The sequence below is a fragment of the Ciona robusta genome, chromosome 3 (genome assembly GCF_009617815.1).
Source record: "Ciona robusta chromosome 3, ASM961781v2".
Lineage (NCBI taxonomy): Eukaryota > Metazoa > Chordata > Ascidiacea > Phlebobranchia > Cionidae > Ciona > Ciona robusta.
The window spans coordinates 10629488-10654697 of NC_143237.1; the positions used below are offsets into that span (position 1 = coordinate 10629488).

The 25210-nt window shown below is 38.2% G+C and overlaps 1 protein-coding gene across 4 annotated transcripts; it reads right to left on the reverse strand.

Moving 5' to 3' along the window:
- Positions 1-815: 815 nt before the first annotated feature.
- On the reverse strand, positions 816-24958 carry LOC149739323 (eukaryotic translation initiation factor 4 gamma 3-like). Of its 4 annotated transcripts, none has more exons than XM_089873867.1 (32): positions 24737-24958; positions 24101-24120; positions 23385-23428; positions 22159-22359; positions 21627-21788; positions 20773-20866; positions 20218-20285; positions 17261-17350; positions 16593-16739; positions 14947-15054; positions 14665-14724; positions 14087-14155; positions 12474-13250; positions 12124-12253; positions 11420-11547; positions 10647-10757; positions 9643-9849; positions 9266-9403; positions 8627-8839; positions 7954-8187; positions 7220-7324; positions 6611-6751; positions 6016-6144; positions 5449-5675; positions 5133-5275; positions 4621-4754; positions 3957-4132; positions 3479-3689; positions 2784-2888; positions 2324-2558; positions 1792-1932; positions 816-1267 (listed from the first exon to the last, which is right to left on the reverse strand). In XM_089873867.1, the coding sequence occupies exons 1-32, from the start codon at positions 24820-24822 to the stop codon at positions 1089-1091; spliced, it is 5013 nt and encodes a 1670-aa protein (XP_089729993.1). In that variant the 5' UTR covers positions 24823-24958; the 3' UTR covers positions 816-1088. The 4 variants fall into 4 exon arrangements, with proteins under 4 accessions (XP_089729993.1, XP_089729992.1, XP_089729994.1 ...); XM_089873866.1 differs by having other exon boundaries at positions 14087-14158; XM_089873868.1 differs by lacking the exon at positions 14087-14155.
- Between the last annotated feature and the right edge of the window lie 252 nt (positions 24959-25210).

Genomic DNA, 25210 nt, shown 5'->3' on the forward strand with positions numbered 1-25210 from the left:
AGTTAAAAGGTGTCCCATCTTCCCCCACACTACTGTATAAAAAATTACAATAAGGTATGTTAAAAGTTACCTTTTTAATCCAATTCTACTTAATTGCCTTTTCGTTTCAACTATTTTTCAATCTACGCTGCCGTAATCGAAGAAACAATTAAAAGTTAACATTAATCTAACGTGCTGTACTATTCCAAACATTCTGTATAAACTGAACTTTGTAATCCTGTATGCACTCACTAGTTACAGTGTAGCTGATACACAACTTGCCTGCAGTATAACAGCAAGGAAATTTACAACTAACACGCTACAAAAATAGCGCTTTCCCACAGGCACAGTCAGGAATACAGAAAACGCATCAAAGTTGTAAAAAAACACGCCCTTTTCTGCTGTTTTAAGCAGGCAAGAGGTGTATGAACTAGAACAACCGTGTTATGACGACTGTCGTTGCCATGCCATGCGAGGATAAATAAGTTACATACGTGGTAACTTATAAGCGGGCACGAGGTGTATGAAACAGAACACTTGTGTTATAACGACCGTCGTTGCTTCGCCATGCAAGGATAAATAAGTTAAATACGTGGTAACTAGTAAGCGAACACAAGGTATATGAAACAGAACACTCGTGTTGTAACGACTATCGTTGCCCGCCATGCGAGGATAAATAAGTTACATACGTGGTAACTTGTAAGCGGGCACGAGGTGTATGAAACAGAACACCCGTGTTAGAACGACTGTGGTATCCCGCCATGCAAGGATGAATAAGTTACATTTTCGCTCCCCTTGGTAAAATAAACCACCACAATATAAGTATATAACACACGTTAACTTTGATACTTTGTATTTACATATCAATGAAATATACTCGGCTTCTCCAACGTTCGGAGAGAAAAAGATTGAATTCGTTTTAACTGAAAGCATGCCCACCCGTTTCTTTAATTTCCAGCACCAACCACACGACAAACAAACTTTCTGTCCCGAGACTTATTTCGAATTAAATCGCACAATTAGGAAAATAAGGCAATAAATAATAAATACGCCATCAAAGCATCTCTCAATATAACACGCGATTGTTTTCCATTATGACGCAACAACTTCTATTCATCACTTTCAATATCAGCTTCACGTAGCCAAGTAAAGAAAGGTTTAACCGACATCAGGGCGACCCCCCTTCCCTCGCTCTCGACTGGGTTGTCAGTCTTCTCCCATTTAAAAAACGTTTGCTCCGAAATTATTTCTTCGTCATAAATTAAATCGAACAACAATTTAAGAATATCTGGAAAGTATGAGGTTTAGTTTCAGGTGGTTTTAAGACTGTTCTATTTGGGTGAGGTACACCGGAGACCTGGGATGTAGGTATATTACCCCAACACCCAGGGAGCTACCATCTAGACCCCACTGAGGTAGTTTACAGACACTCAATAATAGAGATTATATTCTATAAAGTTTTGTGAGGCACACCTGAGACCTGGGATGTAGGTCTATTACCCCAACACCCAGGGTGCTACCATCTAGACCCCACTGAGGCAGTTTATAGACACTCAATAATAGAGATTCTATTCTATAAGGGTGAGGTCTTCAGTGAGGCACACCTGAGACCTGGGATGTAGGTATATTACCCCAACACCCAGGGTGCTATCATGCCATTTAGCCAGAGTTGTCCCATTACCCCAATATTGTATATGCACATTCTATTCTATATGGGTAAGGTCCTACAGTGATGTCATGGGACCTGGGATTTATGCCAGAGTTGTCCCATTACCCCAATACAATAATAACACCAACACTATCAACACTCACTTGGTGGTTGTTCCAAATCTGAATAAAGTTTCTGTAACGCGTAAACAGCTTCTAATTCCTTATCTTCGGTGTCGACAAATTTCTTAAAAACTAAAGTCCGTGATTTGATCACTTCCTTGTCCACTTCCATGGCTCCACCTTCTGTGGGGTGGGTTGGGTTAATACTAAGTTATATTCTAAATGGGTGAGGTTCTGAAACCTGGAATTAGGCCAGACTTGGTCCGTTACAATATCAGGATGTTTTTTATTGCATTATTCGAAAGTGACGTTCTTGGGGAAGTATTTTGTAATCGGAATGATAGTTGGTTAGTTAAGGCAAAACAGTCGTCTGGGTTTAAGTAATTTTAAGTGTCTTGCTCAAGGACACCTACAATGACAGGACAGGGCTTTGAACCAATGATACTCCAGTTATGAAGCATCACACACACACATCTAAACACCTCATGCTCACTGTTGTGTTATAACATGGGTGTCTCCTTATACACAAGACACACATTTTATTCAAACACCTCATGCTCGCTGTCAAACTTACTTTCAACGATAGCCTTCATACAAATAGCAGTGGTGAGCGCTCGTACAAATTGTGATTCGTTTCTTTCTTTGATGCTGAAAGTCGCTTCTAACCAGTCAAACATGGTGTCGTCACTTTGTAGTTTATCGAGGTGACGCGTTATCTCCGACACAGAGGTTGAAAAATCTTTGTGTGACGTTTGATTGACAGCTGACACGTGAGTACCGTTAGACGTTCCTCCAAACATTGAAAGATTCTGTGCGGGGTAAAAATGTATGTAATTTATTTATCCTCATGTGGCGGGGCAAAGTCGTTACAACACGGGTGTTCTGTTTCATACACTTCTGCCTGCTTAAAGTTACCACGTATGTAACTTTGTGGAAGATTGTACTTAAACTTACAAACACTGATGATGCCAACAGACTAACCTCCATAACAACATAAGCCAACCAAGTTAAACTGCATTGAAAAACAAACTTACATTTTTACTCAGCATTTCATTCAGCTGTGTTGGATCAGTAGATTGAGTGAATGAACTCCACTGTAGATTGTGGTCGACCCACTGCTTTAACACGCCCTCTGCTGGCTGTGGTTTATAAAGTGTTGGGTTAGTTTATATGGGAACATTTGTATACCTAACTATAGGCACTTAAAAGAAGTGTACATGCCCTGAAATAAGACTATGATACACTGTTTGAACATTGAGTCGACAATGTGATGGAAAAGTGGAGATATTTCACCAAACAAACAAGTAACATTCTAGAATTGTTCAAAACACGATCTAAATGTTTGGGTATTACGTGCTAAAGGTGTCCCATCTTCCCCCACCCTACTATATAAGAACTTTATTTAAATATTTTAACCCTGAATGCTCGGAAATGAACAATATATATCGATAAATATTACAATCTGTATATATCCATGGTGCAATTTATTTGTTGTGATCTTGGGTTTGTATTGAGACGCCAAATAATAGAATGAAAACTAAGGCGAGCACACACATATACATATAAATATATATATAGGGCACTTATTTGCAAAATAGCAACACAAATTACTACATAGCGCAAGTCACATGACTAAGGCATGCCAGTGGCTTTCTGACGTGGGTGTGCTGTCCATAACAATACTAGTACAGCTTTATTTTATACAATAAACCAATCACCACAAACTCACCATAAGCGTAACCATCTTCTTCAATATCTCGGTCACAAAAATTACCGATCGATCGAGATCCAGCAATTGTTGAGACATCGGAACCAGATGCGAGAGGTTTATTCCAGTTTTCGGGTCGTATATAATGGGGGCAACAAGCTCAGCCATGCACGTCCATACTTTGGGTAAATCAAGTTCAAGATCGGCGGCAAGTTCGATGTTCATCGCAGCTCTGTGGGGGGGAGGATTTAGTTGCTTATTTTTTTTGTTTTTTTAATAGTGATAGAAAAGAGAATTGGAGAAAAAGGCAAATGTTAAACCCAATATTCAGTAGGGTCCTAAATGGATAAAAAAGGTTGCATTTAAATGTAAGCCATTGCTGACAACTTTAACTTGAATACCCTAATGTTCAAATTGCTTTTATCAGGGTTAGAAATGTGCATGTCGTTCATAGACTGAAGTGGAAAAAGTTGGCTAAACTGAAACCACGCCAACCCACCCTTTAAGAAATTCATCCTCTGTAACAATCCGTTGCTTTATGATGTCACAGATAAGGGTCGCTACATGCTCACGATCCGATTGTTTCTTCTCAAGCGACGACTCCATTGATGAGCTCACAATAAGATGAGTTAGGTTGGGCGGAACCTTAAGCTCAAGGATGCATTCTCTTGCCTCCTGTGATGTCATAATGGTGGTTGTTATGTCATTTGGTATGTAGGTAAGGTGGGGCAATAATTTGAACTGAAATTATTTTAAAAATATCATGAAACGTATTCCCAACAAAAAGCTAAACATGTTGCAAATATATGTTAATGCATAAGTTATTAATAACTTCATGTACAATTAGATTTTATTTTTAAATCGTGTGTGTGCGCCGAAGCGTACACGAGTGCCTTTTTTGTATTGTTTTTCGCGCTATAAATACCGTGTGCCTTGTGTTATTCGTTCTTATAAACTCATCGCCCACAATAAAGTACCAACCGCTTCAGTAAGATAATAATTTAAATAGTTAGAAATATACGTGAAGTTTGTTTGAACATAAATAGATTTTGTGTTGCTGCATAATTTATCATTTTTAGAAAATGTCTTAGTTTTTTTTTGTTGAAAATAATCAGATGTGAATATTTAAAAAGGATTTTAAAAAATTGCACGATAAATCCAACCTTTAGATCCACGAGATGTAAATATTCCTTAATGATATGATCCACCTTCTTAGTGAGGAAACTTTCATCCATTTGTGGAATGGGGGTGAACGTGGCGCTGCTTCGGGGGGACGATTTTACTGACGGACTCGAACCTGGGAGGGGGTAAGAGTTATCGACAACATAAATTTTTAGGTATGGTAGGCTGTTGGGGCTTCTGACAAGAATTTTAACATTAAATAAAATAGGTTACCAGTTTAGAGTAATACAGATGGTTTGTCAAGCTTACAGCTTTAATCCCTTAACCTAATATTCGAATGACACCTGACCAATATCTCCTAGACATTGTACCATAAACCATTGCCAGGTTTGAACTGTCAGGATACAACTTTGGAATTGGGTTTTCACAACATATTGCCCAGTTAAAATTTAAAAAAAAAACAAATACACAAAAATAAATAAAAAATCTTAAAAAATTAAAACAATTGGAAGAAAATGTTTCATCGCTCCACAGCGAGCATGAGGACACTCACCTCTCTTCATATCCTCTTGTGAAGTTAACTTCCTCGCCGTATCCAACACTGCTTGTCTTTCATCTCTACCCCTGGAGAACGGGGCAGCAGGGGGGCCCATGGAACCCCTCGATCCGCTCTTCGTGGCTTCGCGACTCGATTGCCTGGGGGGTTGAAGGCGTTAATATTTAAAGTCAGTTATACAGTGATTTTGGTGGTCGCGGCGTAAGAAACATAACACCTATATGTAATTTTTAAGCTGCCCGCCATGGGAGGATTAATAAGTTACATACGTGGCAACTCTTCACAGCCAAACTATATAAACAACCACCCTCACCTTCCAGCAGCCCTCCTCTGTTGATAAGGAGACGTAGCTTCCTGTGATTGGCTCCCCAATGCCGAGAATCGGTTGATGATGGTGGGTGTAGATGACCTCGGGGCAGGTTCGGGGTCACGGTTACTTGAGTACGACCCACTTTTAGTCGCAGCTGACCCACTACCCGACTTCCACCCAGATTTGCCCCGACTGGGGCCGAGGGTGACGTTTGATTCGTCGAACTGCGACTATGGGTGAATAGGGAAGTAAATAAAAATAAAAAAATGAAATTTTTATTTTTAAATATTTGAATGTGAAAAGTTTATAATGGAGGAAAACAATTATTTGGCCATAAAGTTGAGTAGTTTTAATTAAAATTAAAAAAGTTAAGATGCTTTGTTTAAATATATACAGGTTCATATAGGAATTAATCTATGTTATGTAACTTAATAGTAGCATTGGCCTGTGATAATGGCCAACTGTGATCCAAATCCCAGGTACTACGGCATATTCTATCATAGGACCTCACATATAATATTAAACATTAAAAAAAAAAAGAAAAACACTAATACACACATGTCCGTCTACCTTTGATAGTTTCATTTTATTCGGGTCATATCTTGTTGGTTTCTGAGCAGCCCCTCCAACTTTTGTCCAACCCTCGTCCCCCTGGTGGCCGGATGAACCTCCTCGGCTACTGGTACGACCTCCGCGTGGCTGTGGGGGGTTTGTGTGTTATATTTGAATTGAATGTAACTTAATTATCCTCACATGGTAACAACAGTCGTTATAAAACGAGCGTTTTGCTTCATACACCTCGAACTTACTGACAAGTTACCATTTATGAAACTTATTTATCCCCGTATGGCGGGGCAACGACAGTCGTTACAACACGGGTGTTCTGTTTCATACACCTCGTGCCTGCTTACGAGTTACCACGTATGTAACTTTGTGGGTGATTGTTTTTAAGTAAGACTAACAAAAATACATAAGTGACCAGGGCTGCAGTAATTGCTGGTAAACTTGGTTTCCATCAGTTATAACACAAGCCATCTAACAGAACCACGGTGTTGGATAAATACAGTTAAACAAAGCACACATCACCACCCAGGTGTGGGTAACAGGCCAACTCTGACCTAAACCCCGGGCCTTCAACCTCACCCTCACATTCCACACAACACACCTGGTTCATCGCTGGAGCTTTAGCAGCGGCAGCAGCTGCAGCTTTGAGGGCGATTTGTTCTTTCTCTTCCTTTGCATCGGCGTGGATTTGTTCGATTGTCTTCGGACCTTGTGACTTGATGGCTCGCTGAACCCAATTGTTCTGGAATAATGGCGATTGTTACATCATAGTAGTTTTTTTAGTAGAAATAATTAACAAAATAAATACAGTTGATCCCATTATCCATGTAAAACAGGTTACTGTATGACTAGTTTTGCACACACACATTCAATTAAACATGGGTGAGGTCCTACAGTGTATCACGCCATGCAGCCTGGGGCTTAAGCTAAATTTCACTTTTGGGTTTAGGGTAAAAACCGAAATTGACTACACATGGCATGCCCCACCATGGGGCCTGACCCTTTAAAATATGTTTTCCAACATGTGCTTGACCCTAAAAAACATGTGTTTGACCCATAAAACATGTGTTTGACCCTAAAAAACATGTGTTTGACCCATAAAACATGTGTTTGACCCTAAATCTCAGGTTCCCTAACATGCCCCACCATGGGGCCTGACCCTTTAAAAACATTTTCCCTGCTAAAGTAACTTACACACCCCACAACTCACCAAACGTAGATCAATAACATCCTTTAACATGAACCTGACCCTTGACGATGTCTTTTGTTCCCGAACAATCTTATTCATTTGATCAAAATATTGATCCATGCGTGTCTGTGGGGTAATAACTTGATTAGTTTGTTTACTACTAACATTGTTCAGTTACACTTCCATAGACCGTTGTTAATTGTTTAAAACACAATCAGGATACTTGGATAATACATGCTAAGTTGTCCCATCCTCCCCATCCTGATATACATTAACCCAAACTCCCAACCAACCTTTCCCTTCACATGATCCGAATCAGACAGTATTCAGCAACCAAACCCTTATATTGTATTTAGATAAGCGTCACCCCAACCCCCATAACACACAAGTGTTATAATGTCGTTGCTTGTGTTCTTTTAAAACCTCGCCCTATATGCGCCGTATGCGCTCCTTCTACTCCCTCAAATTCCCTCCCACGCAGTGGCGTAGCCAGAAAAAAAATAAAGGGGGGGGGGGGTTTAATAAAAAAGTTTCAAAAATATTTTTACTTTTTAGTCTCCAACGCAGTGACGTGGAGACGGGCGTGGTCTAAGCGTAAAGCGAGTACGAGTCAGACGCTTATTGTGTTTTATTCTGATTTTACATTAAATTCAGATTTTATCTGACCATGGGTGTTTTACGAACCTGGAGACCACAGAAGTGTAACCCAACTATCCACTATTAGCCACCACCCTATAATAGAGATCACAACCTACCTTTCCCTTCACATGGTCCAAACCTTTGCCGATCGTATTCAGCAACCGACATAAACATTCGAGTGAATCTTCGTCACGAGCTCGGAACAACGACATGATACAGTTATGCATGATCGACTCGGTCAACATGTTAAGTTTAAACAACTCTCCAATAAACCGAATGTTTCCCAACATTCTACGTCGTTGTTTCATTGTCTCAAGTTCAAGATCATCGTTTAATTGTTGTTTCACCTCCTGTCAATCAAAGTAGAAGTGTCAATCAAAGTGGATGTGTCAATCAAAGTAGAAGTGTCAATCAAAGTAGAAGTGTCAATCAAAATTGGAGTATCAATCAAAGTAGAAGTGTTAATCAAAGTTACTCAAATCATATTACTACAAAAAGCTTAAATTTGAAGCGCATTTAATCACCGTTTAGCACAGTTAATCTCTAAAAAAGATCATTTGGCAAATGGTTTTGCGTTTGTTTTCATTCCTGTTGATATTAAATGGATGATGTCTCATGTCATACAACGAGACATCTATCAGGGTTTGCCGTTATGTGGCAAATCTAAAGACACATAATATGCCAACAATAAGAATCCCTGGGCCTGGAAACACAGATTGTGTCAAAATTGCCAGAAGATTCCCCTGTAGTCGAGGTTAATGGCAGCAGAGTATAATCAAACATACAAACCGGTTTTTCAGCGTTTTCAATCTTTACTTTCAGCGCGTTCAACGCTTCTTCATTTGTTCGATCTTTTTCAAACTCACGCTGACATCTAGTGAGAAGAATCTTTCGGAACTCGAATGTGTTTGACCCCGAACCCGGTGCCGAGCTGACACGGAACTGTGACATCATACGACACATGTTGGCGTAAGGTTCGCAAAAACTTGGTTCGTCGATCGCCTGTGGAGGATGGTGGGTTAAGATGTGGAGCCACTGAATAAAATTCTATTCTATATTGTGATATAGTAGGGTTGTGGTAAGATAGGTCTATGTTTTCATTCTATTTTTTCGTTTTATTTGATAGTCAACACAGAATATTCATAGAATTATAAAACCGTATCCTTACGACTCCCATAGACCGTTGTTAACTGTTTAAAACACGATCAGGATATTTGGTTATTTTATGGTAAAGGTGTCCCACCTTACTGCACTTTACTATATATAGTACTAGTAGCACAGAGTTGGCTCATTACCTGGAGTTTTGAGAGAGTTTTACGTTATTTAAGATAAAGAAGCTGGGTAAGTCGACTGGAAATACTGATGCATTTTACTTTTTGCAGCTAAGTGGCTAATATAGCCATTCGTATTTTTAGGTCGCGAACTCACCTTTTCAAATATGAGGTCAATGACCCCACGTAACCTCACTTCTGTGTTAATATCCAATGCTTGTACTTTCTGTAGAAGAGGTTGAAACTTCTGTGGCGTCAGTTTGTTAAGTATCGCACGAACGTTACGAAGAATCTCCTGTTTGTGGGGAGTTTAAGGGTAATATATAATTAAATTTATGAAGCAAATAAATAAATTTTGAACATAAAAATAATCCACAAATAGACAGAAATAAACATCTCCCAGAATTATACAAAAAGAAATACAAACACACAGAACTAAAAAAATGTTAGACAAACAAACACAAAACAGAAAAAAATCTGTGAAAAAACACCTCGAAAACAGAAAATCAAACAGCTATAAAAACAAGCACCAACCGCAGTCTGTTGTTCTTCTTCCGATAAATCTGTCGCTTTCGAATCTAATTTGCTCGGCTTCCAAGCGTTTTCGCTCCTCACTAATGGGTCGTCCTCTCGTTGTATGGAAACCTTCTTTATGACGACCTTAGGCTGGGAAGGGGGGCCCTGGTGTTGGTGTTGGTAACCCCCCGATCTTTGGGGGCCACGCATGCCACGGGATGTCGACTGTAGGGTGAAGGGGGGTTACATATACATTGGAAACTTATTTTTATAAGGGGGTTAAGGGGGGTTACATGTGTTATACAAAAATATGGGGTCTATGTGAATATTTTTAAGTTTATTAAAAAACTGGGCCAGGAAAACTTATAATTTGATAATGTAGTTTGTATATTTAATGAAAGCATATTCTGTTCTTAGGTTTAATTTGGAATTAAGCCAAATACTTCAACTTACTATTAGAAAAGTTGTGACTTTTACCAAAAAAACAATGTTGAATAAGTTAACACAAATTCTGTAACTTATTTTTCTGTAACACAAATTCTGTAACTTATTTTTCAAATTCTGTAGCAAATTATGCTTAAAATTAAATCAAACCGATGAGAACTACTGGTGTTTATATTTAAATATGGAATGCCAAGGCTGAAGTAGTAAACTCATTATGCTCACAAATAATGTTTTATGGAACAGGTGATCCATGATCAGTCCTTGCAAAAAAACTGACTAGACCGTGTGAAACATCTGCTATAATGTGTCTATACTTCATAATTGTAACCTTATATTACTGAATTGGGCATACCTATTCCTTTGTAGCAGACAACGACAGTAATAACACGGGTGTTCTGTTTCATACACCTCGTGTCCGCTTACAAGTTACCATGTATGTAACTTTGTGTTTAGAAACACGAATGCCCATAGTGGTAACAGTGAGCCTTGAACCCAGTAATCTGTGGTTACAAAAAATGCTGTCACCGCTGTGCCAAGGTACAAGTCCTTTATAATCATAATTATAAAAAAACAATTACCCTTCCATGCCCCCCCTGGTTCAAATACTTGGGGGTAAAGTCGGGCATTTGTCGATCACCGCGGAACATCCCGTCGTACGAGGGAAGTTGGGACGCTGCCTTGGGGTTCGGCTGTGGGGGGGGATTATAAATACCATCACCAATTAGTACAAGCATTGTTTGATTGGTGAGATTGAGTATACAAACAAGCAGAGCCAAAGTATATTGCATTCACCACATTAATCAATGAGGTTCCCTATGTTTGCCAACTATGAGTGTAACTGTATTTTAACAATGTCACCTCAGATTTTATTAAAAAATTATAAATACGCGAGTACGTGACCCTATGCACTAACACCAACAAACCAAACAATTTACACCATAACTAAAATAGCATATGCATAATAAACAACTTAATACAGCTTTTTGCCTTTGTATTTTGAGGTGGAAAAATAGGGAGTAGTTGTTAAGCGCTGGTATAAACAAGCGGCCCTAAACTTGAATAATTTCACCCCAGATTTTGTAAAAAATGTCATCATTGCATCCACCACAAGTAAAACACAACCATACTTAACACAGTATATATATAGTACTGTGGGGGAAAATGGGACATCTTTAGCACATAATATCCAAACATCGTGTTTTAATAAATAAACAACGTTCTATGGGAGTCATGAGGATACGGTTTTATAATTCTTTGAATGTTATTTGTTTACTACCAAATGATGTCCCATCTCACCCCACCCTACCATACAACTATACACATGTAATATACATCCACAAAGTCTACTTACTCTATCCATAACAATATCATCTATATTAGGGAGGTCTTGAGGTTTAGACAGGGAAAGGTTTCGGAACTGAAGTAGAAATGAACGATTGTAAACTTTCTTTCCCTCTTGGTTTAAAGGACTCCATTGATCTGTGGATAATTGTAACTTATTTATCCTTGTGTGAAAGGCAACAACAGTCGTAAATATTATTGAAGTCATAGGCGCCAAACCTGGGGTGGCAGGATGGGCAGGCATACCCTGCTTTTTTATGGAACCAAACTTATTACAAAGGAATGCTTAGCCTTTATGAATGAATGCAAGTTATTTATTTCAGCATGGGGGGCAATGACAGTCGTTATAACACGGGTGTTCTGTTTCATACACCTCGTGCCCGCTTACAAGTCATATATGGCTGATAATTTGAACAACCCATAAGTGACCACTGGGTTAGAGCAATTGCCATTAAGTGTCTTGCCCAAGGAGTAAGGACACATACACCCACAATGATGGCAGCAAGCCTCGAACCCATACCCCCTGAGCTAGAGGTTTTACCATTCTATGCCCCACAGCACATGATGAGATTCGTAAACAGGCAGCTCATGATCACTATTGAGGTATAATTTGGCCCAACACACCAGATACACATGTATCCACACATTGATACACGTACACCTCATGCTTTCTGTTCCAGTGAAACAACATTATTGCAAACCCACAACCCTCACCTTCAGCATATTGTAACTTCTCATCTTTCTTGTCTGCTTCACTTGGTTTAGGAGTTTTAGGATTTGAATCGCTTTTCGTAACTTCTTTTACTGGAGCTTTGACAACTGGGGTCACAGTCTCTTGTGGTTTCTATAAACAAATAGTCAAAGTTGCCACTATGTAATAAGTTGCAAATCGAGTTGCATCATTGCATATACACTATATTATACGAAAAAAATTCTTTCATAAAACGAAAATGGTATTTTGGGAAAGATTGTATAAAATTGACCGCCGCAAATACTATGTATATACGGATTAAGCTTAAACTGTTAATACATCTATCAATCTCAAACAACCACAACCAATCCACCTTTATTTCTTCTTCTTTCTTCTCAGCTTCCACTTTGCTCTCCTTAGGTGTTTCAACCACTTCAACTTTGGGGTTTGATTCGACAACTTTCGGGGGCGTTTCCTCCGATTTTAAATCCATCTTCTGCACGACAGGTGATGCAGATGTGACTGTTATAGAGGGAGCTACAGCCTCTACAACTTTAGGAGCAATCTCCTCTTCTTTTATCGACTTTTTCTCCAAAATCTCATCTTTGGTTTCTTCCTTTACAGTTTCAACATCCTTTCCTATAACAGGGGCATCCCCAACTTTATTTTCTTCGGGAGTTTTTTCCTCAATATTTTGTGAAGTTTCCTTCGCATTTACATCGCTAGTATCAGTGTCGTTTATTTTTTCTAATGTGAGTTCCACACCCGTGTTAGAGATCAAGTCCGGAGCTCCTTCTTCCTTACTTTCTTCTTTTAGCTCCGGTTTTAGTTCCGCTTCTTTTTCCGAAGCGTCGTTAATGACAGAAGCTGTCGAGCTGTTGTTGGTTTGTTGTTGTGGCTGCACGACGGCGACCGGCACAGGCTGCTCTGTGCGTTTCGTGACAATTGGCACGGATTGTGGCACCACGTCCGGTGGCGCCGACTTGTGCATTTGTGTTCGCACCTCCGGGGTCGCGGTTTTCGACGGGGGCTCCTGGTATGATTGCTCGGGGGTTGGACGTGGGGCAGCGGGGGTTGTGAGAGGGGCAACGTAGGTTTGGGGGGTCGCTGGTTGCATAGTTATATCAGGGGGAGGGACGTTCATATTGGGCTGCGAGAAAAGGAATTGTTAAGTTAAATTCAGAGGCGTAACATTCGGGTTGCCTTTTTTAGCAATATTAAACCCTGGTGTTAGGTGTCTCTGTCTGTAAACAGAGCCAAATTATATTGCATTGACCATATTAAACTATTTTTTTTCAAGGACCAGGTTAATGTATGTAATATCTGCTGATCAGGAGTTTAGTATCCAGACAGTAACTTGGTTCATCATCAGTGTAAAAGAGGTTACTATCCACCAAGTTACTGTCAGAAACATCCGCTGATCATGAGTTTAGTATCCAGACAGTAACTTGATCCATCATCAGTGTAAAAGAGGTTACTATCCACCAAGTTACTGTCAGAAACATCCGCTGATCATGAGTTTAGTATCCAGACAGTAACTTGGTCCATCATCAGTGTAAAAGAGGTTACTATCCACCAAGTTACTGTCCGAAACATCTGCTGATCATGAGTTTAGTATCCAGACAGTAACTTGGTTCATCATCAGTGTAAAAGAGGTTACTATCCACCAAGTTACTGCCCGAAACATCTGCTGATCATGAGTTTAGTATCCAGACAGTAACTTGGTTCATCATCAGTGTAAAAGAGGTTACTATCCACCAAGTTACTGTCCGAAACATCCGCTGATCAGGAGTTTAGTATCCAGACAGTAACTCCTTTAAACTGATGATGAACCAAGTTACTGTCTGGATACTAAACTCATGATCAGCAGATGTTTCGGACAGTAACTTAATGGATATTAACCTCTTTTACACTAATAATATTCAATTACCCAATTAAATGTTCATAACAGCAAATTAAATTGAATTATTCAAATGAGATATTTACTGGCATAGTAGGAGGTGGCAGAGATGTATCTACTCCACTTGGTATGACAACATTGGCTTGGCCACCTCTCTGCTGTGAAATTATCGAAGTGAATTAGTCTCAATTAATTGGCTAAAACATTGATAAAAATGCCACAAAATTCTTAGAAGCTTGGAGAGGCAATAAAGCGTCGCTGAGTAAAATATGGTTGATTTTGCACAAGCATATATATCAAACCAATGGTTGTCAAAGTGGCATCTCCCCATAAAATATGGCACTTTTTAAGCTGCCTTATTCTATATCAGTATGGTCATACAGTGTGGCATGCCATGGGACCTGGGATTTATGCCAGTAGAAGCTGCCAAACTGGGAAACACTAGTTGTATAGTTTCCACTTTTTTACTGTGCAGCTTTTTTTAAGAATTTTAAGGCTAGTTAACATAAAATATTAATTTGATATAAATTTACATTCAAATTAAATGCTGATTGGCAGGGCTGTGTTTAAATTTTTAAATCTAAATTACATTGTCCGAATTATTCAAATTAAGTTATATACATTATGTAGTATGGGGGAAGATAGGGGTAAAAAGGGTAATCACCTGTGGAGAGGGTGGGTGAAAATGGACGGGGGTGGCTCGTACTGGGGCTGTAGACATCGGCTGTGGGGAGAACGGAGTTAAACTAACATGGGTGTAAAAGTAGGGGTGCCTAGGGTGTTATGTCACCCAAATTTTTGACATCAATTTAGTAAAGTTACAGATACTATGTTAGGTGACATATCACTAAATTTATTAACATCGCCCCATTTTATAATCACAAAGTATCCCTGCAGAAGTTGTATTATATCTTAAAGTATGATATAGAAGATAGAATCAACTAACCACGTGAGCAGGAGGAGCCGGCGACCTTCCCGGGCTTCCAGTGGCAGCAGCAGCAACTTGAGCAGCAAACTGAGCAACTATTTGTTGGTCACTGTTTTGGACTGTTTGCTGTGGGGGGATTGGTGGGGTTAGATTGTGATGACGGTTTGTGGGTTATTTGTTTTATATTCTATATGGGTGAGGTTTTATAGTGAGGCACGTTATGGGACCTTAAATTTAGGCCAGATTCGGCCCATTTTTCTAACATTGTATATGCACAATCTAATCTATATGGGTGAGGTCTTATAGTGAGGTACGCCATGAGACCTGGGATTTATGCCAGAGTTGGCCTATTACCTCAACATTGTATATGCACATTCTATTCTATATGGATGAGGTCCTACAGTGAGGCGGGCCATGGGACCTGGGATTTGATCAGAGTTGCCATTAAGCAAACACAACCACCATATTTATGCCAGAGTTGGCCCATTATTAGCTAAGTTCCCCAACATTACACCCACGCTATATTGTACAAACAATAAGGTATTGAATAACAAACAAGGAGGTACTATGACATCACAATAATTGGAACAAAACTCTACAAAGTGAAACTTGACTTGCTTTTGGGTTATATGCAAATTAGGGAAACAATACTAATATTTATATGCAAATAATACAGTAATGAGAAACCCACTGTGCAATTAAACCCATGTAAAAAATATAAGCAGCATTGAATAAAAATATTGGTGTAAAGTACATCTTTTAAAATTATCATTGTAATAACAGTAGGGCTATTGTTTATTAAATATGATTATGTTGTTTCACTAAGTTTACTCAGTCTTTTACAAGCAGTGATGATGCCAACAGTTTTTGGTGTATATACATTATACAAAGATCTTAATTATGAATATCAAGGTTACAATTATCGAGTATAGACTCATTATAATATAACAGATGTTTCACCAAGTCTACTTATTCTCCTTACCATCTAGATAAAACTTATATAATTTATTTCTAACCAATATAAACACAAAAATATGACAACTCAAAAGTGCTACAGATTCCAATAATAAGAAACTAATTTTAAACCAAATGTTTTATCCTTATATTATGCCTTGTAGCAACCACTGTAAAACGGCAACTTAATCTTCAAGACATCTCTATCTACCTTGCATTTATCATTATCCATAAGTGAATGTGTTGCAATCTATTAATCATTGGCGTTGGTCTATATATACCTCCCCACACCACCTATGACGTATGTAATGAACGTTGAACACTCAGGACTTTTATTCCCAAGGTATTTAACACAACCTAGCTAAAGGCCGACATTTAATTCTATACATAGCTGACCACATATGTGGGTATTATGTGTATATTATCTTATTCGGAGTTATAAGTAGGTACATATGAGACCTGGGATGTAGGTCTATTACACCAACACCCAGGGTGCTACCATCTAGACCCCACTTGGGTGAGGTCCGTGTCAAGGATCAGGGGTTAATCTAGAGTTGGCCCATTACCCCAACACCCATGGATTTAGACCAGTTGGCCCATTACCCCAACACCCATGGATTTAGACCAGTTGGCCCATTACCCCAACATCCAGGAATTTGAGCCAGAGTTGTCCCCCAATACACCACATTATAGAAATAACAAGTACTTACACCAGGTGGGGTCGGAGTAGCGCTCGACCTCCCAGTAGCTGCCCCTCCTTCCTTCTTTGGTTGTTGTAATACATCACTCGTAACATCAGCGAGTGTGTTTGGGTCTCTAATTATTACTTTGCTTCGATTCCTTGTGCTTGAACCACTCTGTAATAAAGAGGATAATGGTGGCTGTACACAGTACCCGGAATTTGTCAAGTCCGATTTGTCCGGATTTCGCTGCCGCATGCGGAACTCGGTTATGGGTTTGCATACGACTTCGCAAGCGAATTCACATGCCGGATACTGTGTACAGCCACCTTAATAGTGTTTTATCTCATAGATTGTTAACCAAATAGTTTCTGCTTTAACAGAATAATAATAGAATTATGTAAGACTACTGGGATTGGGTGATGATAATGGTGTTTAGTATACAATTCCTAGTATATGATTCTATTATCAGACACATAGTTACATACATGGTAACTCTTAAGCGAGTACAAGGTGTATGAAACATTACACCCGTGTTAGAATGACTGTTGTCCCACCATACAAGGATAATATACATAAAAATATTGGGGTAATGGGTCTCGGGCCTAAACCCAAAGTCCCGTGGCGCGCATCGCTGTAGGATTTATAAAATAAACAACACAAATAAATAATAAATATCCGAACAACTGTTAGCTTACATTAACTTGTTGTTGGTGCTGTGGGGCTTGTTGTGGTGTTTGCTGGGTTGGAATTACTATCGGTTGTGTTTGCTGTGGTTGGTGGTATTGCTGAAAGGAAATAGAACAATAGGTAAGGCGTATTCAGGGGGGTGTAAAGTGGGGCAGGGCCCCACCTTTTTTTGGTAAAAAAACGGAAAAATAAGTAATAATTATCATGCAGCATATTTGATTTTGTTCTCCCCGTAAGAAAAAACAAAATAGAGTTGGACTCGCTTTTGTATGTTACTGGATTATACCAGTGGCCCCCAAACTGTAGACTTTAAACATTATGTATACAAAACTTGTGGCTAGACTATTGTTCATTGGCCACTACGGAGTATAACTAGTGAGCCATAAAGAAATTTACATTGAACCAATGCTATTTGATAGGGATGTGCCGAGCCGAGCCCGAACTCAAAAGCTCGTGCCCGAGCGTCTCCTTTTTTGACGCTCGGCGCTCGGCTGAAAACTGGGCCGAGCGCCGAGCCTTATGCTATAATGTTGCACGCGAGAGCGAAAAATATTAAAAATGAAAAAAGTGAAGCTACTAAGAGATAACGAGACTAGTCAGCGTAGCTTTCTCTTTAATTATTTTTCGTTCGTTGTGAATTTGCTCTCTCGCAAGTAACGAATCGCAACGTCAGCGAATTTGCCCGTATCGAATTACACGAGCGCCCAATGTTTTCGTATCACATTTTATATAAAAGTCCAAAAACTCTTTAACTTTTTTATAATGAAATAATATAAATTGCTGCAACCACGGTTTTGCAACCACAGGGTTTTGCAACCCCTAAGCCACCTTTACCGCAGACACGCACGCAGCCAGAAAGTGCTAAGACGCACACACACGCGTTGCATTCAATATAACATTCCTTCGCTTGGAATTAGAACAATTTTTCATTCAATTGTTACGTCACGTGTCCTATCGCAACGTAACTATTAATTATGACGTTTTATAATATAACAATCGGGAGGAATGTGCCCACTGCCCAAGTTGGGCAGCCTAACCAACCACGAGATCAAAACATCGTGTATCAGCGTCACATTTTTACACTCTGCGCCGGCGTATGAAATAAAGGAAGACGCATGCGGTAGCATACATTCTACACGTAACAAACGAAGCAATCGTTGTGAATTTATTCTCGTGAAAAATGACGTAATGAAACTCTGTTTCTCGTGCGGTGCCATCAAACGATGTTTTTTGGCTTCTGTCCAAGCTCGACCGGGACGATACTTTGTAATATCATATTACAATTTATGTTGGTTCCAATTTACTGATAGCGTCGCTCCTCGCTCTTATATTTGCACCAATTAAAACTCACATAATCGCGATTTACCTGCATTAAACTAATCATCAGAAACAAAAATTATACACAAACTGCAGATCGTATGGAAGCGAATAAAACACGATTGTTTTCCAACAATCTCGTTTGTGATGTAACGATCGTAAAGGTTTATTCTGACGTAAATAACCGTTACATTATCCAAGATGAACATGCGTAGAAACTTGCTAGTTGCGCCACTGGCTGTAACAGTTATAAATATTTTTTTAATTAAATATTTTTTGTATGAATTTTACATTTTGCAACAGTAGGAATTATGAAAAGCGAGACGCGTCTTTAACCGCAAACCACGTGTTCTGTATTATTTTGATTAGCGGCGCTTTTCGGCTGAATAGGAACGCATTCTCGTACGCCTTTCTCCTTGATGACGTCATAGGTGCTCGGACTCGGGCTCGTGCCGAGCTTTTCGTTGAAGCTCGGCGCTCGGCGAACCCGAGCTTTTTCAACTTCAGCACATCCCTACTATTTGAACAGATTTACTTTACAGCGAAGCCAATGTTAAATGAATATTAGGCAACATATAAAAAAATTTGGGAAATCAATAAACTTAACCATGAGTTGTATCTTCTTTTTATCCATTTTTAAGAATTCAAGAAAAAACATACATTTTCTACTTTATATTTAATTCCTAACTAGAGTCAGATATCAAACAATCTTTTATTGAAGGCAAACTAATAATTAAATTACCAAGAACACTTAATTACACAGCTAATAAACTGATATAGGAAAGCAAATAACACTCGATAATTGCTACATAAATACGTCATACTTTAGGCGACCGACTAAGTATGTAACGCCAAGATATTGTGGGAATTTTCACTACCAGTGCCGTGGTAGACATATTGAATATTATTCGTGGTGAAACCAAAACATATACACAACTATTATATCACTACTCTCTTTACATCTTGGAACAACTTTAGTTTTTTTTTCTTTCAAACAAATACCGCGTAAATTTTGCCATAGCATTAAACAAAACAACAAAAATTGAATAACACAACTTAACTAATAAGAACACAGTTGAAACAACTTCTAATTCAAGCGAACTATATTAATGCATTAAGGTCCAACACGCTAAACAGCTTAAAAACACAAACCACATTCAATGTTGTTTTACCATGCCCTCACACCATGGCACCCATATAGGGACGCACATCACAGAATTTGAATCCGTGAGATTCGAAGCCTTTAATATTTAAATAAAAGGTTTCGAAATAGGTATTCTATTCTGTAACGTGCATCCCCACACCCCAAGACCCATTAATATCCAACATAATGGATGGGATAAGAAGGAATATCTCACAAACAGGTCCTAAAATAAACCATATACAGTAGTGATAGTGAAATGATCAGCCTATTTCCCAAATAAAAGTTAATAAAGGTGACAGCCAGCAAATAACTTTAGTTGTTGTCACAATTTAAATTCAATTTAAATTCGTTGTTATCACAGTTTAAATGCTAATAAATGTGAAAAGAAAACCAGCAAATAACTTTAATATCGCTACGAATAAACTTTAACCTTTGAAACACAAGTACCGTGGCCTCTCAAAACTTAGCCTTCGTACACATATGCGTCTTGTATTATGTACTCACCATATGAGAAGTATCTCCATAATATCCTGGCACGGTTTGCATTGGACTTTGAAAATATCCAGCTGGTTCTGTTGGTTGTAACATGTATATACGTTTGTTAAAAATTATCAGGAATATTATTAATAAAAAACAATTTACTAAAAATTTTAATAAAGCTGATATAAAACATTTTATTAAAAGCAGATTGTTTGGATAGTAATGCCAAAAGTTGGCAAGTTTTTAAAGGTTTTGCGAAAATTCGCGGTGACACTGTTAAAGCACAGTTGAACTTTTATGACAGGTTTACGCAGTTTATTCGTACAATCGTACTACAAGTATATTTAACGTGGTACCACTCAAGTTACATAGATGATATTCTGTTTAACCTGTACATACTGTTGCTGTAAGGCATATCAGAAACAAAACAACGTTTCTGGCTTAACTTGCTCCCCAACATTTCCTAATTCAAGTCACATTATAGAGGTATAAAATCAGGTCATATTGCCAGATAACAATTTTAGATTTGTTATTATTTTTTAAACTTTTCAGTTGATATTTGGTGTAATTTATACTTACGATGATAATATGTGGGTGAAGCTGGTTGTAATTGGGCTTGCGTTGGGTTAATAATGGATGGGGTTTGGCTGGTTGGTACGTAACGGGGGCGTAACTATAATAGGGGGGGATCAGTTAATTTAGGTTTATTATACAATAAATACATATGGAATTTGGTATATCAGCTCAAATACAAAGACCCCGCATCTAGACCCCACTGAGGAAGTTTATGAAGTTATAGACACTTAATAATATAGATTATATTTTATAAGGGTGGGGTCTTTAGTGAGGCACACCTGTGACCTGGGATGTAGGTATATTACCCCAACACCCAGGGTGCTACCATCTAGACCCCACTGAGGCAGTTTATAGGGACCTAATACTATATATTATATTTTATGTGAGGTCTTCAGTGAGGTAAACATGAGGGTCTAGCCAGGAGTTAAGTCTTTCGTAGTGTTGATTGTTTAATAATTAATTGGATTAATATTTATCAGGAACAAGAACTTTGCTTAAGTGAAAGTGACAATGGTGTGTCAACAAAACAATAACTTCGAATTGGTTGCACCACTTTTCACAGGTGTTTATATAAGTTAGGTTTCTGGCTTTAATTTCAGGTCCTCAACAATATAGAGTAGAATATATGCTACTTAAGATGTATTTGTCTAATTCTTACAGGTAGTTTAGTTACCCATACTTTACCAGCAAATAGACCACATAACACCAGGACTTATTTGCCTACGCCATATTTTATGGTTAATAAAATAACATGTGCAGTACTTTGGGTAAAATTGGTAAACTTTTGCAGCCCCTAAAGTTTGTTATCGACAACTTACAAGGATCTCAAGTTTGGAAACCCTTGCCAATATACTTACAGCAGGTGGCATGCCACCGTGTGGTAGAAACATATATGGACTTCCATGCTGCATAACCCCTGTTGGTGTTGTATGTGGTGATTGTTGTGGGTATTGGTGGCCACTGTGGATCTGAGGTGCGTTGGGATGTTTAGTTACTGGGGTTGTATAAGGCGGCTGCATCTGTGGGAATGTAAGGTATAGTGATCCATTAAAGTAGGCACCGAACTTGGGGTGGCAAGGTGGGCATGCTAAAGGTAACTGTACACAGTATCCGGAATTCGTCCGTTTTGTCTGGATTTCGCTGCCGCATGTGGAATTGGACACGGGTTTGCATACGAACTCGCACGCCGGATACTGTGTACAGCCACCTTAACCCTGGAATTTTCTGCACTGCAAGACTGCCCCCAACTGGAGAAAGATATTCATAAAATGCGTGGCCTAAAAAAAGCTAAAACTTAGAAGATAAAGTAGCCTATTAAGGGTATTAAAAAATTACTAGTATAACCACCATAGTCCCTGATGTCAATTATATAGGAAGATTCAAGCTCACCTGTGGTTGGAATGGAGGTCCGTAATGTCGTTGTGGTGTCGTATACATATGGGGGATTGGGGGTGTACCGTTGGTGTGGGGTGCCTTGTTCACTGTAACGGGCGTTGCCCCGCTTACAGGAGCCCCATGCCCCCTGTTTATGTCATGGGTCACTGAGGGTGAAGGGAAATACCCACCAGAATGTTGTGGTGACTGGGATGGCTGGAAAACGGGAACAGATGTCAAAATATTGCGATTGAAATAAAAATAGGGTGGGTTGGTTTTATATTTTCATTAAAATTTCATTAAAACAGCATGAATTGCTTTATTATATTGAAAAATATGGGTATTGTGGGAGACTGGGATCGCTGGGAAATGGGGCAAAATATTATTGCATGGCCAACAAAAATAACATTTTTACACTGAAAATGAGAGTTGGCTATTTCCATTAAAAATGAGCAAATTTTAAAATATTTCTTTAGTCTTCATTGGAAAATACAGGTTTAGATATTTAATTGCATTCTAAAATGGAAAAAGGTAAAAACATATAGGTCCGAAGTTTCATTGCATTGAAAAATATAATTGATTGATTTAATTAGATTGCAATATATATATGGATCACTGAAAATACATGTGTATATATTTATATATATATTTGTACAGCCTATACATGGGTTATTTCATTGATTTAGTTCAAAGGCCAACAATTATATTTAGAAAACATTACTTGACTATTTTCATAGATATCGCTGATGTGACAAATCTCACTTCTGCTTATTCATGGTGATGATAAATTACAAATGTCATGCACATAAATGATTTATTGTAGGCCAACCATAGTAAGCTCTACTGTGCAGTTAAAACACAATAAAAGCACTAGAGTACTTGTGTTCAATACCTAATATTTTGTCGCAAGAATAAAACTATATCTTTTTAAAAAAGTTTGCCATTTTAACTTTTTAACCTAAAAAATGCACATTTAGTCTTAAAACAGTGCCTTTTAACTTAATTTCAAGCATAACCTAACTATTAAAAACATTGTTAAATTAAATGGTAACTACATTTCACATTCCTTTCGTTCATTTTAATACACAAATCTTACAGCGAGGCAAACCATGGGGCCTGGGATTGAATCCGGTACCCTTTAACTACATGTGACCACTCCAACCATTGGGTAACCACGCTAAATAAATCATAAAATAAATACTGAAATTACAAATCAAGAGAATGATCCACCACAAACTTACAGAGTAGCTTGGGAAGCTTCTTGCTGCTCCAGACGCTAAATTTCCTGAAAGTTCAAAATGATTTCATTTAAATTTTAAGTTAAAACTATTTAGAAGAAAAATTATACAAAGTTTTAGAAAACGTTATGATTTTTTAAGTGTTTATTTATTCGAAAGAAATATATTATACCAGTCTACAGAGGATATTAATCTTTCACAAGATTTCGCTTGTGTAAGACGCAGATCTGGATTTTGTTTATTGTTTAAATAATTGGTGTGTAGATCAAATATTGGCATGACCAATCCAAATACATCTATATTCATATAAATATATAAATGAGAAAGATACAGTTTGTTTTAGAACGAAAATATAAACGTTATGATAGAACTCAATTTACAATATAAGTGATTTTAGCTTTGTCACAGTTCTCATACCCAACACACTGGATATTCAGTCTGCAGAGTATAGTAGGTACACAAGCTTTTGGTTATGCTTGTCATAATTTGTTTCACGCACGCCAATTAATTAAACAACGGAAAAAATACGTAATAAATTAAGTAAGATTTCCTAACGTGGCTTGGAAATGTGCACTGATTTTTGATAATATCACGCGTGCACACAAAAAATAACCGTTTTTCACGCGCGAGATCTTATCAGGAACTGCCATACTCCACAGACTGGATTTAATGTAATTATAAACTACTGAACATGGCAAAGCAACCACAAACATACTTACTTGGGGCTGAATTTGGAATCCTATTGCAGCAGAGAGAAAGTTTGGGTTAAGGATTTAAAAGTAGTTTATTTGGAAAATGTTGAGAAATTTAGATGGATGGTATGTTAAAACTTTTTATTATAAATATATATATAAAATGGGGGACAAAGAATAGCTTTCTGTTGTGTAAAGGTTGATTATGCCCATCAGTATTACAGGAAGAATGTATATATTGCCAACACCCAGGGTGCTACCATCTAGACCCCACTAAGGCAGTTTATATACACTCAGTAATAGAGATTCCATTCTATAAGGGTGAGGTCTTCAGTGAGGCACACCTGAGACCTGGGATGTAGGTATATTACCCCAACACCCAGGGTGCTAACATCTAGACCCCACTAAGGCAGTTTATATACACTCTGACTCTAATATAATAGAGATTCTAACCTAAGGGTGAGGTCTTTAGTGAGGCACATCTAAATTAAATGAAGCCACCCAACTGACTATGTCCCAATATCTATAATATTACTTTCGGCTCGAGTGTTTGCTTATGTTAAAACAAGTCTTCATTTATTAACTTTCTACCTGGAACTTTTGGCACTCCTGTCTAAGTTATCTGATGTTAAAGTAATATTTTGGTAAATATACAAAGGATACGGTTGTGGGTTAGTTGGCATACGAGGATCAAATGCTGGCTGGTTTGGTTGACCCGGATTTCGCCTTACATGCTGAGGTCCGTACATAGCTTAAAACAAACCGACAAAAAATGTCCTTTTTAAGGACAACTTTTCGCCTAGATTCTGGAATTAAACAAAAAAAGTTGTAAGATATATCTTCCTTGATCTCTACAGGATCTGGGTATTTGTATCTGACTCAAGACCACCCAGATGAAACCGGATAAGACTCTTTAAAATCTACTATCCTCACACTTTTAATAAAGGTACAGCTTGTACTGGGATGTGCACGGGGAACAGTGTTTCCATTTAAAAAACGAAAAATAAAACACCCGTATCAAGACAGGGGACGAGAAAGAAATCGCTACGATCAACACAAATTAACATAAATTACAAATAATAAAACAACTAATTTAATAACATGTTAATTAAATAGATAATATAAGATTATAGGAAG